Here is a 16872-nt window from a genome sequence, read left to right on the forward strand (position 1 = left end):
CTGGTTAGAGCCAGTTTGCGCTGTTCTGTGAAGGGAGTAGTACACAGTAAGGTTGGCTTCTTGGCATTTATTGCTATGGTCATTACTGCACAGATGGAAAGCAGAGACGTTTTTGGGTGTCAAGATTTTAGTGTAGAAGAACTACAGGGGGGTTTGAGAGAAGGGGGTTCCAGCCTCCCAGGGCGAGGCCTGGTGTAGGATGTTAGGGCCAAAGTAGTGTGAAGGGGTGGTGGGTTTGTTGGGGATAGTGGTGTATATCTAGGGTTAGATGGTGGTGCAATGCATTTTTTCCCCATTTCACTTTTTTTGGGGGAACAAAATGTGCAATTCACACTCCGACCTGTGAATGGCAGCAATATGCAACAAAGCGTCTAGTCTGCCGGAAAACCAGTCTTTACGGTAGTTTTACAGTCTTTACGGTACTTTTATACTTCCTTTTTCTAAGGCGCTTTTAGAAGAAAATTGTGACTCGGCTGATTGGCCGAATAAAAGCTGCCGTTTGGTCGTCACAATCTTCAAGGTGAGATTCGAATGAGACATTTAAAGATGTATGAAAATGTCATGTTTACAAAGATGTTTAGGATAAACATAATGTGAGATGTACTCGAGAGGACGTTACTGCCACTGCTGTTAGCAACTTGCTATCTGCCACCTGGCTAACGAGCTAGCAAGCATGCTGGTTAGCGTGCCATAGTGTCCATATGGAAACAGAACGTAGCTACGCTCACTCATTGATGTCCCCGATTAATGTCCCCTTACTACATTTGGGTGTTGTGAATTTTTTTGTTAGCTAGCTAACTAGGTCACCTGCTAATATAATGCTAGCTGGCTAACGATAGTAAGCTTAGGCCAGGGGGTTGTAGATAACGACGTTAGCTATAGCTTACGCTGCATGATGATTACGTATGCAATATGCAAATAGTCTATCGATGGCAGTTTTTTAGCAATCCAATGGTAATGTCTCCTGGGTCCGTGATGACTAGGCCACTGCGCAAACTGAAATGCCTATCTAATGTTAGTGCATTGCTGAGTGAAAACAGTGCTGTTCATTGATATTGTCTGAGACCCTGAGGACAAGGTTACTAATTTTATAATCCACTTGCCCTCGTATGTACACTAAATCTCAATCTAATATACATAGTATAAGGTAACTAGATATTGTTCAAATCAGCGTTTCGTTTGAAATGTTAAAACATCTGCCCTAACCTCAGACCATGGCGAAGTTCCACGCCCCTGAGATTCAGGACAATCCCTCAGGATGGGGTCCTTGTGCTGTCCCTGAGAAGTTTAAGGACATGCCCTACCAGCCCTTCAGCAAAGGAGACCGTCTGGGAAAGGTTGGTCTTCCTCTGCTGCCTCACACTTTTAATTATGAACAGCAGTTTGTCCTGCTTCAAGAGGAGGAAATTAGGCTGACTGATCTACTTTATTCTGTCCATCTGTGCAGGTAGCTGATTGGACTGGAGCAACCTACCAGGACAAGAGATACACAAGTGGGTTAAATTGAATTGTAGGATTCATAATAACAACATGATATGGTGTGAACATAATCCAGAATATCTTGCCTATTCTAAATGTCTATATTCAATATTTATTTATTTTCTGGTATTTCAGACCATGGATGCCATAATTTGACGTTTGGTTGATTGTTTTGACAGACAAGTACTCATCTCAGTTTGGGGGTGGTAGTCAGTATGCCTATTTCCATGAGGAGGACGAGACGAGCTTCCAGCTGGTGGACACTGCCAAGACGCAGAAGACTGCCTACCAGAGGAACCGCATGAGGTTTGCTCAGGTACAAGACTAACCTGCTCGACCACACACACAGTACCCCAAAAATGCTTTTCTGTGTCACCTATAACAGGATGGTGTTTTTTTCTGTTTTTACAGAGGAATCTGCGCAGGGACAAGGACCGCAGGAACCTGACCCAGTTCAATATGCAGACCCTGCCGAAGAGTGCCAAGCAGAAGGAGAGGTGAGCTGCATGCAGTTGTTTAGCCAATCCACTGCTAATGTGACATTCTAAAACTCATGTCGTTGTCTGGTTTTCTCTATACCTCTGTCTAATCTAATGTGGCTCTGTCCAGGGATCGCATGCGTCTACAGAAAAAGTTCCAGAAGCAGTTTGGTGTCCGTCAGAAGTGGGACCAGAAATCCCAGGTATGGGAAGATCAACGATGAATGTGGACTGTTTTATCAGTGCACCTTCTGACATCTGAAGCATATTGTGATACTCCTCAGATAACGTCTGATGTAGTCGTATAAATTTTCTGGCAACAGTCTTCCCAAACACCTGCTAACGCTACCATACGTGCCTGTCTCTCCTCCTTTCCCTTTCCCCCTTACCCCCCTTTCCTTTCCCCCCTCATACCTTTCATTTCAAGGCCCAGTTGAAGCCCCGGGACTCGTCGGTGGAGGTCCGGAGTGACTGGGAGGTGAAGGAGGAGATGGACTTCCCCAGGCTGATGAAGATGAGATACATGGAGGTGGAGGACCCCACTGACATGTGAGTGACTTATCAACACTGCATCTGTGCTCAATCCAGGGGAGAACGACTGCCCCCTCGCATTGAGGATTTCAAGTTGAAGGCCGACCGCGGTACTGCAGGCAATGTTTCCAGAAAACAGGATCCCCGTTATAGTGAATGGGGAAATGGCGATCTTCGTGGTCAATATTTGTGGATATACAAAAAAAAACGAAAACGAAAAATATTCATGGTACCAATAATGGCTTCTATTTCACCAGATGTATGTCCTTGAACCGATTTACTTTAAAATCACACACGGACGAAGTTATAAGAATAATCTAGTTGCTAATGGCAGCCTGCAGTACCTCTGTCGGCCTTCAACTTACATTTACATTTACATTTTAGTCATTTAGCAGACGCTCTTATCCAGAGCGACTTACAGTTAGTGAATACATATTTTTTTATACTGGCCCCCCGTGGGAATCGAACCCACAACCCTGGCGTTGCAAACGCCATGCTCTATCAACTGAGCTACATCCCTGCCGGCCATTCCCTCCCCTACCCTGGACGACGCTGGGCCAATTGTGCGCCGCCCATGAGTCTCCCGGTCGCGGCCGGCTGCGACAGAGCCTGGATTCGAACCAGGATCTCTAGTGGCACAGTTAGCACTGCGATGCAGTGCCTTAGACCACTGCGCCACTCAGAACTTGATATACTCCATGAGAGGGGGCAGCATTGAGCTAGCCTTCAACGTCGCTTCATAGAGTAGGTCAAACTGCGCATGCAATGTTTCCAAAAACTCCTCCATGTAAAAAGATGGCGACACGCTGAAATGACACTTCCTGATCATCGACCACTGAGCAATCTCATATGAAACAATGGGGTGACGTCATCGATGGCTTTGTCCATATTTTTTACAGTCTATGGCTCAATCACACAGTTCAGAACAAAACCCACAGTCTGAATAACATGATGTTCAAGCTGCTTTTCAGCTGCAATCAGTCCGTTTTTTCCCTTTTATTATATCCACGTAAAGTCAATAGATGTTCTTTCTCCCTCAGTGAGTGCTGTGGTGCGTTGGAGTACTACGACAAGGCCTTTGACCGCGTCACCACTCGCAACGAGAAGCCTCTCAAGAGCATCAAGAGGATCTTCCACACAGTGACCACCACCGACGACCCTGTCATCCGCAAGGTACACACTCTCAATTCCACACATGTACAGCACTGTGCCAGGTACAATAAGCCAGAGCAACATATTATTGATTCAGTCCTTTTGTTGTTTTGTCTGCACATTCTTGTTCAGAACAAATGGTTTCACACATTTCAGAAACAAAAACATGGTTATTACAATGTCCACTGCCCTGTAGACTGTCTTCTCTGATCTAAATCCTTCCCTATACCCTCCTCTCTGCAGTTGGCTAAGACCCAGGGCAACGTGTTTGCCACCGATGCCATTCTGGCCACCCTGATGTGCTGCACGCGCTCAGTCAACTCCTGGGACATCATCGTGCAGAGAGTGGGCAACAAGCTCTTCTTTGACAAGAGGGACAACTCTGACTTTGGTGAGGCTTTCTCAAGTAAATCTATTCAACTGTTGGTCCGTCTGACTGGTCAAGGACGTCTTGTTTACTAGTGAATCAGTAGTTATACCTAGTATCCAACTCAATAATATTTCAATCTTCTTGTCATCATAATGCCAATGTTTAGGGGTGCTTTTGTTTTTTTTGGCTCATCGAACCATTTGTAAATGTTCATGTCAGATCTGTTGACGGTGAGTGAGACTGCCAACGAGCCACCACAGGACGAGGGCAACTCCTTCAACTCGCCCCGTAACCTGGCCATGGAGGCTACCTACATCAACCATAACTTCAGCCAGCAGTGTCTGCGCATGGTAAGACCACAACTATACACCAATGGACATGTCTAGTGCCATTCCTTCAATGTGAGTGTGATGTGGAAAGAGTCCATGCTTTTATGCCATTGTAAAAATACATCTTATTTGGATGTTAATTATTTTAAAGTTCAGAGAGTTCTAGTATGATGACGTGTCTTTGTTTTTCCCTCAGGGCGGGGAGAGGCACAAGTTCCCTAACCCCAACCCATTTGTAGAGGAGGACATAGACAAGAGTGAGGTGGCCTCTGTTGCCTACAGGTGGGTACTGACCCCTGCTCTCATGCTGCTCTCAGTACTGCAGACCGTCTGAGCAGTCAGTCTATACACAGTTACTTCATTTACATCTGTAAGAAGACATTTTTTTTTTAGGTACTCCTGTTTTTAAATGGATCCATGTAATCTGTGTCCTGCAGGACTCTATACTCTGGGTTAGTGGTGAGAGGTGTTGCTGTGTAGACCTGTAAACTCACCTGTGTTTCTGTCTCAGGTACCGCCGCTGGAAGCTGGGGGAGGACATTGACCTGATTGTACGCTGTGAGCATGATGGAGTGATGACTGGGGCCAACGGAGAGGTGTCCTTCATCAATGTCAAGACCCTTAACGAGTGGGACTCCAGGGTAAGAGGCCAGTAATAGATATTTGATGCTATCACTGGGGATGAAATGCAGTGTTAACCTCCCCTCTAATGGTTAATGGTGTTGTTGAATGTTTTGTTCTTGTCTTTAGCACTGTAATGGAGTGGACTGGCGTCAGAAGCTGGACTCTCAGAGAGGAGCTGTTCTGGCCACTGAGCTAAAGAACAACAGCTACAAACTGGCCCGCTGGACCTGCTGTGCCATGCTGGCTGGGTCTGAGTACCTCAAGCTAGGGTCAGTACCCTCCCCCCACACACACACACACACACATACACACACACAGGTAGAGTGCAACTATACTGTACACATAAACTGTTTTTCCCCTTCAAATGTCTATAAATTCACTTGGTTATCAGTTGAATTTGACCCTGCTGGTCCTCTGAACGTTTGAACATCTTGAAGAACAATCTCGTCTTAATGGCCATGTACTCTTATAATCTTCACCCGGCACAGCCAGAAGAGGACTGGCCACCCCTCAGAGCCTGGTTCCTCTCTAGGTTCCTGCCTAGTTTTTCCTAGCCACCCTGATTCTGCATTGCTTGCTGTTTGGGGTTTTAGGCTGGGTTTCTGTATAAGCACTTTGTGACATCTGCTGATGTAAAAAGGGCTTTATAAATACATTTGATTGAATAGCTCGGTACATCCTCTGTTGTAAAACAATTCAACCAACCTCCATCAGTTAAATCCCCCCTCCCTCCCATGTCTCCAGGTACGTGTCTCGTTACCACGCGAAGGACTCTGCACGCCACGTGGTCCTGGGCACCCAGCAGTTCCAGCCCACTGAGTTTGCCAGCCAGATCAACTTGAGCATGGAGAACGCCTGGGGCATCCTGCGCTGTGTCATCGACATCTGCCGCAAGCTGGAGGAGGGCAAGTACCTCATCCTCAAGGACCCCAACAAGGTGAGCCCGGGACTGCTGAGCCTCTGTGATGCTTGACCACGGAGCAGAGCATACCCTTGACTGTTTCTGTAGAGAGCTGCCAATGACTTGAAAGACTAGTATTCAAAAGACTAGTACTTGTCTCCGAGCAACTTGTAGTAGTTGATTTCCCCCATTGTCTGACACCGTGTCTGCACACAGAGCCCTATAAATGTTAGTGTTCCTTACAGTGTGAGTCAATATCATCATCTTGTGTTTGTGTGCTTTTGCCAACAGCAAGTGATCCGCGTGTATAGCTTGCCTGACGGGACCTTCAGCTCAGATGAAGATGAGGAAGATGATGATGATGAAGAGGACGAGGAGGAGGAAGGTGAGGACTGCCACCTTACACTACGCGGTAGCTGTACAGTGTTTACAGTGCATTAGGAAAGTATTCAGACCCCTTGCCTTTTTCCAAATGTTGTTACGTTACAGCCTTATTCTAAAATGGATTAAATTGTTTGTTTTTTATCCTCATCTACACACAATACCCCACAATGCCAAAGTGAAAACAGTTTCATTTAAATTTTTTGCAAATGTATTACTAATAAAAAAACGGATACCTTTTTTTATTTGCTGTGAGGCTCGGGTGCATCCTGTTTCCATTGATCATCCTTGAGATGTTTCTACAACTTGATTGGAGTCCACCTGTGGTAAATTCAACTGTTTGGACATGATTTGAAAGGCACACACCTGTCTATATAAGGTCCCACAGTTGACAGTGCATGTCAGCAAAAACCAAGCCATGATGTTGAAGGAATTGTCCGTAGAGCGCCGAGGCAGGATTGTGTTGCGGCACAGATCTGGGGAAGGGTACCAAAAAATGTATGCAGCATTGAAGGTTCCCAAGAACACAGTGGCCTTCATCATTCTTAAATGGAAGAAGTTTGGAACCACAAAGACTCTTCCTAGAGCTGGCCGCCCGGCCAAACTGAGCAATTGGGGGCGATGGTCACTCTGACAGAGCTCCTCTGTGGAGATGGGTGAACCTTCCAGAAGGACAACCATCTCTGCAGCTCTCCACCAATCAGGCCGTTATGGTAGAGTTTCCAGACGGAAGCCACTCCTCAGTAAAAGGCACATGACAGCCCGCTTGGAGTTTGCCAAAAGGCACCTAAAGGACTCTCAGACCATGAGAAACAAGATTCTCTGGTCTGATGAAACCAAGATTGAACTCTTTGGCCTGAATGGCAAGCGTCACGTCTGGAGGAAACCAGGCACCGCTCATCACCTGGCCAATACCATCCCTACGGTGAAGCATGGTGGTGGCAGCATGCTGTAGAGATGTTTTTCAGCAGCAGGGACTGGGAGACTAGTCCGGATCGAGGGAAAGATGAACGGAGCAAAGTACAGAGAGATCCTTGATGAAAACTTGCTCCAGTGCCCTCAGGACCTCAGACTGGGGTGAAGGTTCACCTTCCAACAGGACAACGACCCTAAGCACACAGCCAAGACAACACAGGAGTGGCTTCGGGACAAGTCTCTGAATGTCCTTGAGTGGCCCAGCCAGAGCCCGGACTTGAAACCGATCAAACATCTCTGGAGAGACCTGAAAATAGCAGTGCAGCGACGCTCCCCATCCAACCTGACAGAGCTTGAGAGGATCTGCAGAGAAGAATGGGAGAAACTCCCCAAATACAAGTGTGCCAAGCTTGTAGCGTCATACCCAAGAAGACTCGAGGCTGTAATCGCTGCCAAAGGTGCTTCAACAAAGTACTGAGTGAAGGGTCTGAATACTTATGTAAATGTGATATTTCCGTTTCCTTTGTCATAATGGGGTTTTGTGTGTAGATTGAGGGGGGGGGGAAACAATTGAATCCATTTTAGAATAAGGCTGTAATGTAACAATGTGGGAAAAGTCAAGGGATCTGAATACTTTCCGAATTCACTGTATATATTACAATGTGTGGGCAGTGGTCTCTGAATTTGATTTATATTTGATTGTAATCTCAGTCTAATGGTTTGTAAGTAATGTGATTAATAGATGACTTTTTGTGCAATACGTTTTCCATATTCTGAATGACTTATGTTTACTGATTTAATGTCCTTTTCTCTCCCCCTCCTTTCTCTCTACTTCCTCTCCTCTTTTTGTAGATGAACCAGAACCCTAAGGTGTGGCGATTGCACCAGTGACCAGGTGGCCTGCACCACACAGAAAATACTCCCTTGTTACGTTCAAATAAAGATCTGTGAAACTGGCTCTTGTTTCCATTTATTTTTTATATTCTCCTACTAAAAGGAGAGATCATTATTTTCCTACTGAAAAATAAACACTAAGCAGGCATGAGTCATCAAAATGAGTAATGATGAGGATTCCTATTCTGCTCGGTATCTGTGAAGTGTATATAGGGTTGATAGCAGTTGAGTATTCTGGTATATTTACAGATACTTGACATTTCTGTATACATGTTGAGTGAATGGCTACTGGGTAGTTGGTGAGGGCAGAGCTACATCAGTCAGACTGCTGATCTATGTCCCAGATTACTTCCAAGGCATGTCACCCGTCTGCTCCTCAAACACATGGTCAAAGCTGAGCCAATGTAAAGGTGTTCTTCCAGTCGATGCTTTTATCTGCCAAAGAATGAATGTTGTTTTTAGAGAAGGACCTTCAACAATCAAACATAATGACAAATATGACCTTCATTCATTACTAAGGGTGAGTTCTTACATTCAATCTTGTTTGCCAGAAATGTGTTACTACTGAAAAGTGAGTCTGTTTCGTTATCGCCAGGGCCCTGTCCAGAAACAACCCCTCCCAACTCATCAGGCGCTGAGCCAGTGTCTAAAAGTTGAATCTTCCTCAGGCACAATAAATAAGCTGTTCCCAAACAGTATTGCTTGGGGCAGTGTTAAAGCCAGACCGTTATTTCCTGCCAAAGTAGTGTTGTCTAGCTGGATGAACATTCAAGGAATTCCACTGTGAACTTTGGATCCCTCGGACAGTAAAGATTGATTAGTAGGGTATGGCTATAGACCGTAAGCCATTCAGAAAAGACTTCCCAAGATGGGAGAGGAGAGGACTGGGGAAAACATTGACTGTATACGTTCAGTTCTGATGAAAGTGGAGTATTTTCGAAGGCACTGGTTGTGTGTTGCCATATCATACAAGTATGATAAACAGTGGATTCAGATGAGGTCATGGTGGAAATGGAACACTGGAAGCTCAGATTCTCAACCAGGTCATCTTTTGATCTATCCTGGCAAAACTAGAAACAGGAAGTGAAAACACACACTGCAGTCAGATAAACTGTCCTGACAGTCTCTCAATACAATGATTGTAATGATCTCATGAGTGATTTTCATTCACAGCTATAATACATACTGTGAGAAAAGGTTGTTTAATAGAATTATGTTATTCTGTTTGTTCATTTAGGCCAAGCAGTCCCTCTCTGTAGTCTCAGGGTTGCGAATAATCCTTATCGGAGAGAGGCGGGGAAGAGTGCTGTGGGCAATGCCATCCTGGGCAGAGGGGGTGTTTGACGCGGTGGGGGTGAGAACCAGGGAGGCTCTGAGGAGGCAGGGCAAGGTTGCAGAGAGGAAGGTGACAGTGGTGGACACGCCTGGTTGGAAGGGGTTCCCCTCCAGGGGCTTCTCTCTGGGGGTCCGGAGGGAGATCATCCACGTTGATCCTGGAGGAGGCCAGGGAGAAGGAGGGGCAGGAGGAGAGGTGGCACCAGGAGGAGGACAGGGAGAGAGAGAGATGGGGCTGGACAGGGTCAGCTGGAGATGGAGGAGGAGACAGGGGAGGTGCAAGGAGAGGGAGAGGAGGCCACGAGACGGCAGAAAAAGAGGATACACAGAGGAGAAATCAGACAGTGGGTAAAATACTATACTACAGTACTCACTGAGAAAGTTGTTTTATGTGATTAACAATATATACTGTATGTCTGCCAGTATTTTCTCAATGTGTGTAAACGATAAAGAATGGAATGTAAATATAGAGTCTGAACTGGATGGAAATGTATCATTACTGACTCGTTACTGCTTGATAGAACCTCGTTACTGTTTGATAGAACTTATCTGCATGCACTGTATTCCCATCATTCTGCATATTTTGAATGTCTGATCAATTTGCATGATTTTCTGTTATTAATGTGAATATGAATCATTATAGCCGCAATCCCTACTAGTTCTGAAAATAGCTCTGATTATCACAAGTTACAGTGTGTGTGTATTGCTGCCTTTGATTACCACACTTGACTGTTGCCAAGGCTACACTGGGGCAAGGGCAAGACACTGGCTGTAAAAAGCTATTGCCTCTCAGGCTGTCCTATGCGAGTCCTCCTGCTTTTGTTTCCTTGTATGCAAAATATAGAAAAGTCAAATGATATGGGCAAGGGATTTAACACTTTCTGTACATATAGGATTACATATAGGGAACTCACATGTTTTAGGATGATTCATAATCACCATTACAATAAGTTGTGTGGAAGCAGAAAATATCAGGTAACACATATGGAAAGTGTTCTTATTGTGTTCTGTTGTACAACACAATGCTTTTGTCTTGAAGTACACATGACTACGGACTGCTTCACACTGATGTCTGGTATTAAATTGTCATGATGAAAATGAGAATGCAGTACAAAATACCAATAAAATAATATTTAAAAAAATAATATGCCATTTAGCAGACGCTTTAATCCAAAGCGACTTACAGTCATGCGTGCATATTATTTTTTTTTTGTACATTGTACATACATGATTTATTTAATACTTTTTTTACAAAGGTATTTCAGAACACTAGAAACTAGGCCTACTATTATTAACATTTACATTTTAGTCATTTAGCAGACGCTCTTATCCAGAGCGACTTATAGTTAGTGAGTGCATACATTATTTTTTTATACCCCCCGTGGGAAACGAACCCACAACCCTGGCGTTGCAAACGCCATGCTCTACCAACTGAGCTACATCCCTAACACAAATAAGGCCAGACATGATGAGTCCCTTTCCATTTCATAACGTCTCATAGAAAACTTTTCACACAAGTCAACATCAGAATAAATTGCACTAACATGTTTCATTGCCTGTTAGCAAGACGTCTTCCAACTTCTGGTAAAGTGAGGAAGATGAGTCTTCTGTGCATGAAGGTACATGTCAGCAGCACAATCATAGAAACATTATTACATATTTTTTTTAATTTTTAATTTTTATTATTTCAGTATTTTGACTGAACACATCCTTGGAAACAGGCCATGACATTAAACAGACTACTCTGAATAAGTGCTAAGCTGGATACATTTAATTAAATTGCCTTCATTTTTATTTATTACATTCAATTATGAAAAAATAAAGGAGAATCAAGTAAAATGCATAATCAAAATGACTCACAGATAGGCAATGTACAGTATGTGCAACTGTACAGTATGTTTGAGGCCCTAACTTCAAACTGGTAAGTCATTGATGTTGTCCTACTGTATCATACACATCCATTTTTTCTCTCTTTCAGATTCTCCTCCAGGAGGGTAAAAAGGCTGCTCCAGGATTCTCTGGCACTTTCTGAACTTCCAAATTCCTATACACAGCGAGTCATGAATCCTCTGCCAGGAGTCCAGCTCTCTGCGCCACAATGCCACTCTGGCACGGATGAGCTGGGAGATCTCACTCTTACTGCCTTTGGCCAGGCTCACACTGTCTTTACAGATGAAGAAAACATCCAGGCCAATGAAGAGGGCGTTGAGGGTGATGAAACCAGCCCGCGCTGAGCTGGAGAGGGCGAGTGGGGTGCCTTTGGCCACCTGTCCAATGTCCGGGATGTCCCCTGCTAGCTTGGGCAGGTTTCGTGCTGCTTTGCCTTCCTGGAGCGCCAACTTACCAGCACTTGCGATCAAATTTTCCTTTGCAAGGGCCTTCACACTCAGAGTCGAGGCACAGTCCACTATGGAGTCGATGCCTTTTACGATGGCAATCACCTTCCCTGCTCCCAGCACGACGTCCACCCCTCTCTGCCCCAGGATGGGCTCCATATTCCTGGCCACATCCTCCAGACACTCCTGGAGACTCGCCACGTCCTCCATGAAACTCTGGAAGAATTCACTGGCTTTCTTCTCATGGATGCTATTGACCTTCATCTCTGTGATGCCAGTGGTTAAACTGTTGACCCCACTGGTGACCCCCAGGCTGACCCCTGCAATGGTGAGAGCCAGTGACACCCCAGCAGTGACAGGAGTCAGAGCTAAGCCCACGATGGATAGGATCCCTCCAGCCACCCCCACTGAGCTGCCTGCCACACTGGAGATCTTAGCCCCCAGCTTCATCCTGTCCAGCTGCACAGCACTCTCCTCCAGCTTGGTCAGAAACTGCTCCATCCTGGGTCGGCGCTGGCTAAACCGGCCAATGAAGCACTGAGCAGCCTCTTGGAACAGGAACGTCAGTCTGAGGTGCTGGTCCATCCTGACAGAGGGGACACAGATTCAACATCTATTTACTGTATACCAGTAAAATAAAAATATTAACAGAAGTTTAAAGAGAACAACCAAACTAACCTTACCTGATATCACTCAGCTGATTCAAATGATCCAGCATATTTTGTATGGACTCTTCCCTCACATCACCAAGGTTGACCACAGGGATGTCATTCTTCTTTTTCCAAAACAGCATTTGACTGATGGAGCTACTGTAACAATGCATTTTAATTTCAACATTACATTATATTCATTAGATTATTATGTGGCTTTTGAATTATATCACAACAGCCCAAGAACCTTGTCAAATTACATTTCTGAGAAGAAAGGACAAAAATAGTACAATTATACTAATATAATATAAATTATGACATTAAAACTGTATGAGGCATCTTACCCAAGTTTACTCTCAAGCTGTGGTCTGATCTGTATTCTAACAGTAAAATGGCAATGAAGAACATTACATAAGTTAATGTTGAAGCATTTGTGATGGGAGCTCCACTTACCCTTTCTCCATCCTCTTACAGAGCTGCTGGCTGATTTGTATGTATCTATCCAGCTGGAAGGCCAGCACCTCTACATTGAGGAGGCTGGGCCTAAAGAAGGCCTTAGCATCCCTCTTAAAGTGGATGAGGAGAGGGCAGGTCATTCTGGCAGCAATGATGACAGCCTGAACACTGGCAGGGCTCGTCCCCAGACAGAAGAACCTGTTCTCCTCAAACACCAACAGACAGGTGACCGCCAGACACTCCATAGCATCCAGGAAGTAATCCAGCTTCTCCAGGCCTCCCAGAGTGTCCTTTAGTACAGCCCCCAGCTCCTTCTCCAGCTCCTCACGCCTACTGTCTGCAGTCACCTGGGTCAGACCGCTCCATAAGAACTCCCCAAACGCCTTGGGCTTGGTCGCTGAGTTACGGACATGGTCGAACTTAAGGTTGATTCTGTCTGCCCTCTCCTTGATGTCCCTCATCATTTCCAGTTCTTTCTCCCTCTGAAGGGCCCATTTGGAATGCCTTTCGCAGAACTCCCTCACTGTGTTAATGTGGCTGAGGGTGTCTGAGATGTACCGGCCCAAGAGCTCCCTTGTTAACTCTGATCTGTAACAAAAGTGGGCTTCAGTTAGGAGCTTTACTATTGAATTCAGGATAATCAGTATATAAAATTACGAAGTTGTAGATTTACAGAGTGCCTATCCACCAACTTTATCCTTTTATTGAACGGCCTTTATTGAATGAACCTTAGATTCTTTGTCAACACTGCCCTCTGTTGTCTTTGTAAAGTAGCCCAACAACACTCTCCTTTCTGCCCCAGTTATTAAACCTCTTAGATGTAAGGTCCCCTGTTTAGGTGACCTGCGTGGTTCTGGTACCGAACGACATTTTTGCTTATAAATCGATCTGTGGACACCGTAGATCGAAATGGCTTGCATTGAGCGAAAGCCCTGGTTCCCACAGACACAGTAGTATCTTTTTCTGAACCTGTGTGATGCAGGATGTGAAACCTGAAACCACTTGAAACTGGGATGTCCCTCCTACCATTTCATTCACTCTTCCAACTGTCCATCAACTCCTGAACCCTATGCCACTGACAAAGCGCATGCCTGCAATCGTTACATCATAGCGAAGCAGGAGAGAGTGGTTTCATCATGGTAGCACATTCAGAGATCGAATTATAGCCATTCATCTAAAATCATTCATAGCTTTAAAAAATAAAGACATAAAAATAACACATCCTGTTTGTCATAGAGGGCCAGGATTGATATGAGATGAAAGGCGAGTTCCTAATGAGTTCAGGAAGCCAAGCTACAGCTATGTGAGATGTTCACAGCCATGGGGCAGACATTTTGATCAAGAGATACCTTTAAAAGATATGCACAGTTTCTCTAACACTAAACATACAAATATGTAATTTACAGTTATAAGGAAGGTGAAATGTTATATTATACATTTCATTATGCTATATTTAGAAAGCATATGTCATTTCAAGCCATATTCATACAGTTTTGTTGAATAGGAAATACATCATAAAATATTTCATATTTTCATGTGTATCATATTTGTACTGTGTACTTGAGCTTGTGTCCTCAAAAGTGACTACACCTCAGCAATTTATAACTATTTTTTACCAGAAAGGTGAGATGTTAACCTTTTTTTGAGTATGCAGCATTACTAGTTATTTTGTATGGCCCTCATGAGCCCTCATGATACATAATTACTTTTGGGGATTACGTTAATGACATTTTCGATTACATTTAGTTACATTTAACTGGTTAACGTCTGCTAAATGACTAAAATGTAAATGTAAATAGTCTCACCGTGACATGATGCTCTCCCTGTGTTTGGACATTTCCTGGTTTGGTTGATATCGTTACTGAACAGTGTTGCCTTGTCCCCATGGCATGTCCAATGCAACTGTAGATAATTCAAAAATCACAGCCATTAAAAATAAAAGTCTACATTTCTATTCTGATATAATTTATAAACAGGATTCACAGAAGGATGAACGCGCTTTTACATGATGGTCTTTCTGGGGGGCAGGAGAAATAACGAGGAAGCAACTTGATTTACGCTCTGGGGGGCGGGAGAAATAACTAGGAAGCAACTTGATTTAACGCTCATCGCTTTTATTAGAATGTTTACAGTACGAACAGTGAAACAATTAATAAATCCTGCCGCGAGAGGTACTCGATCCGGGTAAATATGTGCCTGAACGAACAAAGTCAAATCTGAGACATGCCGGATCCTGTTCCAACAGCTCAAATTAAGCACAGGGGCAAACGTGTTGAAACAACATTTAAAAGGAGCAATCTGCAGTTGCTACATTCATTTTTTGATGTATAAAGTGTAAGAAATGCTATTTTTATAAATAGCTTATTGCTATTACATTGCTATAACTAATTCCTTTTTTCAAGACAAGTTTTGTCAAGAACTCGAAGGCACATATATTGCAGAAAACATGTTCTGCATTGCACAAAAGGCACATGATGCTGAACACACACTCAGAGACAGAATGCTGACACCAACCTTGCATAGACATTGATAAAACAGGAAACGCCTGACCACAGGGTGTTAGGGTCATTGCTGATTATAGACAACAACATCTCGTGACTCTTGCCACAGATGCACTCACACACACAGACTTACTCAAGATAAGATAACTAAACACACACACCAAATCTCCTACTTTGCTGAACATTCGGAACAAAGGGCCTGAGCTACAGCGCGTAGATCTCCTAGACCCAATCACAGAGGACGACGCTCGAACAGCATGGACCAACCAGAAGACCAGATCTGCCAGACTCAACCTACTTTACTAAACTGTATAAAACATATGTGCACTGTGTTTTCGGGGCTCCGTCTGCAAGTTCCATATGAGCTGAAAGAACGAGTCCGTGCACGCTTGTACCAGATATCTTTACTCTGAATAAACTGCCACTTGTCATACAATTTACCACCTAGTCTGAATCCATCCTTGACCGACTCTCCCTTCTCCATATCCCGTTATCAACAAAAGTAACGATAGCCTTGAAGAATATAACTTATTGCCTCATTAGCTATCTCCAGTTCCAACCCTCCATTTTTAGCTGAAACAGGGGCGGGTAAAATGCTTTGTTATTGTTTCAACTGTTGATTGCCCATTTCATTTGTGTAAAGAAATTTGGATTTATAAAACTCACTCACCTTGACAAAGAGGCTAAATGCTGTTCAGGCTCCCTACACAAGGAATGTTGTCTTCCCAGTTTCGTTTCCCTTACTTCACCAAACTCAACTTGGACCCATTGAGCTATGATAAGAACGCTTGGACACGTCACCACCACTCCTTTGAATGATTGAGACTGCGAGGCAAGAAAGAAACGCCCAAATACAGAGCAAAGCCTTTAGTAAACAAATTTGTTGCGTGGAACAAGATTGTGGTCTATTTTTATAAGCTAATTTTAAAGTTTTATTTAGAAGGATGGCGAGACTAAATGTTCTGTAAAATACTAGCGACTTCAGAGGGTAGCTGACAAATATAGTAACCATTTCAGACAGATGTGGTATGTTACCTGTAAAAACATATAAGGCAATGTTTATATCTCATATAGAGCAAGTGAACAGCAAACCTGGTTCCAAAAAACAATTAAAGCAACACCTCGTGGCACAACGCCTCTCCCTCATGTGGCCTACTTTTGTGTGTATGTACTGACATGTACAGTTGAAGTTGTAATTTTACATACACCTTAGCCAAATACATTTAAACTCAGTTTTTCACAATTCCTGACATTTAATTCTAGTAAAAATGCCCTGTCTTAGGTCAGTTAGGATCACCACTTTATTTTAAGAATGTGAAATGTCAGAATAATTGTAGAGAGAATGATTTATTTCAGCTTTTATTACTTTCATCACATTCCCAGTGGGTCAGAAGTTTACATACACGCAATTAGTATTTGGTAGCATTGCCTTTAAATTGTTTAACTTGGGTCAAACGTTTCGGGTAGCCTTCCACAAGCTTCCCACAATAAGTTGGGTGAATTTTGGCCATTCCTCCTGACAGAGCTGGTGTAACTGAG

The 16872-nt window shown here is 43.9% G+C and overlaps 2 protein-coding genes across 2 annotated transcripts; one reads left to right on the forward strand and one right to left on the reverse strand.

The window, feature by feature from the left end:
• The first annotated feature begins 407 nt into the window (after positions 1–407).
• LOC311104769 (eukaryotic translation initiation factor 3 subunit D-like) lies at positions 408–8118 on the forward strand. The gene is made up of 16 exons (XM_084146671.1): positions 408–520; positions 1212–1337; positions 1448–1493; positions 1659–1795; positions 1891–1976; positions 2089–2161; positions 2392–2507; positions 3530–3662; positions 3885–4032; positions 4231–4361; positions 4537–4622; positions 4852–4981; positions 5091–5233; positions 5709–5901; positions 6157–6250; positions 8014–8118. Exons 2-16 carry the CDS (start codon positions 1215–1217, stop codon positions 8028–8030), a joined length of 1656 nt encoding a protein of 551 aa, XP_084002797.1. The 5' UTR covers positions 408–520; positions 1212–1214; the 3' UTR covers positions 8031–8118.
• A 2960-nt stretch (positions 8119–11078) lies between these two features.
• Positions 11079–16160, reverse strand: LOC311145153 (uncharacterized protein). The gene is made up of 5 exons (XM_084181352.1): positions 16004–16160; positions 14638–14734; positions 12830–13420; positions 12410–12535; positions 11079–12312 (listed from the first exon to the last, which is right to left on the reverse strand). The coding sequence occupies exons 2-5, from the start codon at positions 14667–14669 to the stop codon at positions 11331–11333; spliced, it is 1731 nt and encodes a 576-aa protein (XP_084037478.1). The 5' UTR covers positions 14670–14734; positions 16004–16160; the 3' UTR covers positions 11079–11330.
• Between the last annotated feature and the right edge of the window lie 712 nt (positions 16161–16872).

Source organism: Coregonus lavaretus, assembly GCF_964263955.1.
Source record: "Coregonus lavaretus genome assembly, chromosome: 2".
Classification (NCBI taxonomy): Eukaryota; Metazoa; Chordata; class Actinopteri; order Salmoniformes; family Salmonidae; genus Coregonus; species Coregonus lavaretus.

Excerpts from the sequence above, each read along its gene's own strand:
- LOC311104769 (XM_084146671.1), top strand. The coding sequence starts at position 1,215 with ATGGCGAAGTTCCACGCCCCTGAGATTCAGGACAATCCCTCAGGATGG. Across the intron at positions 1,977-2,088 it reads AGTGCCAAGCAGAAGGAGAG|GGATCGCATGCGTCTACAGA; the intron begins GTGAGCTGCATG and ends GGCTCTGTCCAG. Across the intron at positions 5,902-6,156 it reads TCCTCAAGGACCCCAACAAG|CAAGTGATCCGCGTGTATAG; the intron begins GTGAGCCCGGGA and ends TTTTGCCAACAG.
- LOC311145153 (XM_084181352.1), bottom strand. The coding sequence starts at position 14,669 with ATGTCCAAACACAGGGAGAGCATCATGTCACG. Across the intron at positions 12,536-12,829 it reads TGTAAGAGGATGGAGAAAGG|TAGCTCCATCAGTCAAATGC; the intron begins GTAAGTGGAGCT and ends GCATTGTTACAG. Across the intron at positions 12,313-12,409 it reads AATCAGCTGAGTGATATCAG|GATGGACCAGCACCTCAGAC; the intron begins GTAAGGTTAGTT and ends CCCCTCTGTCAG.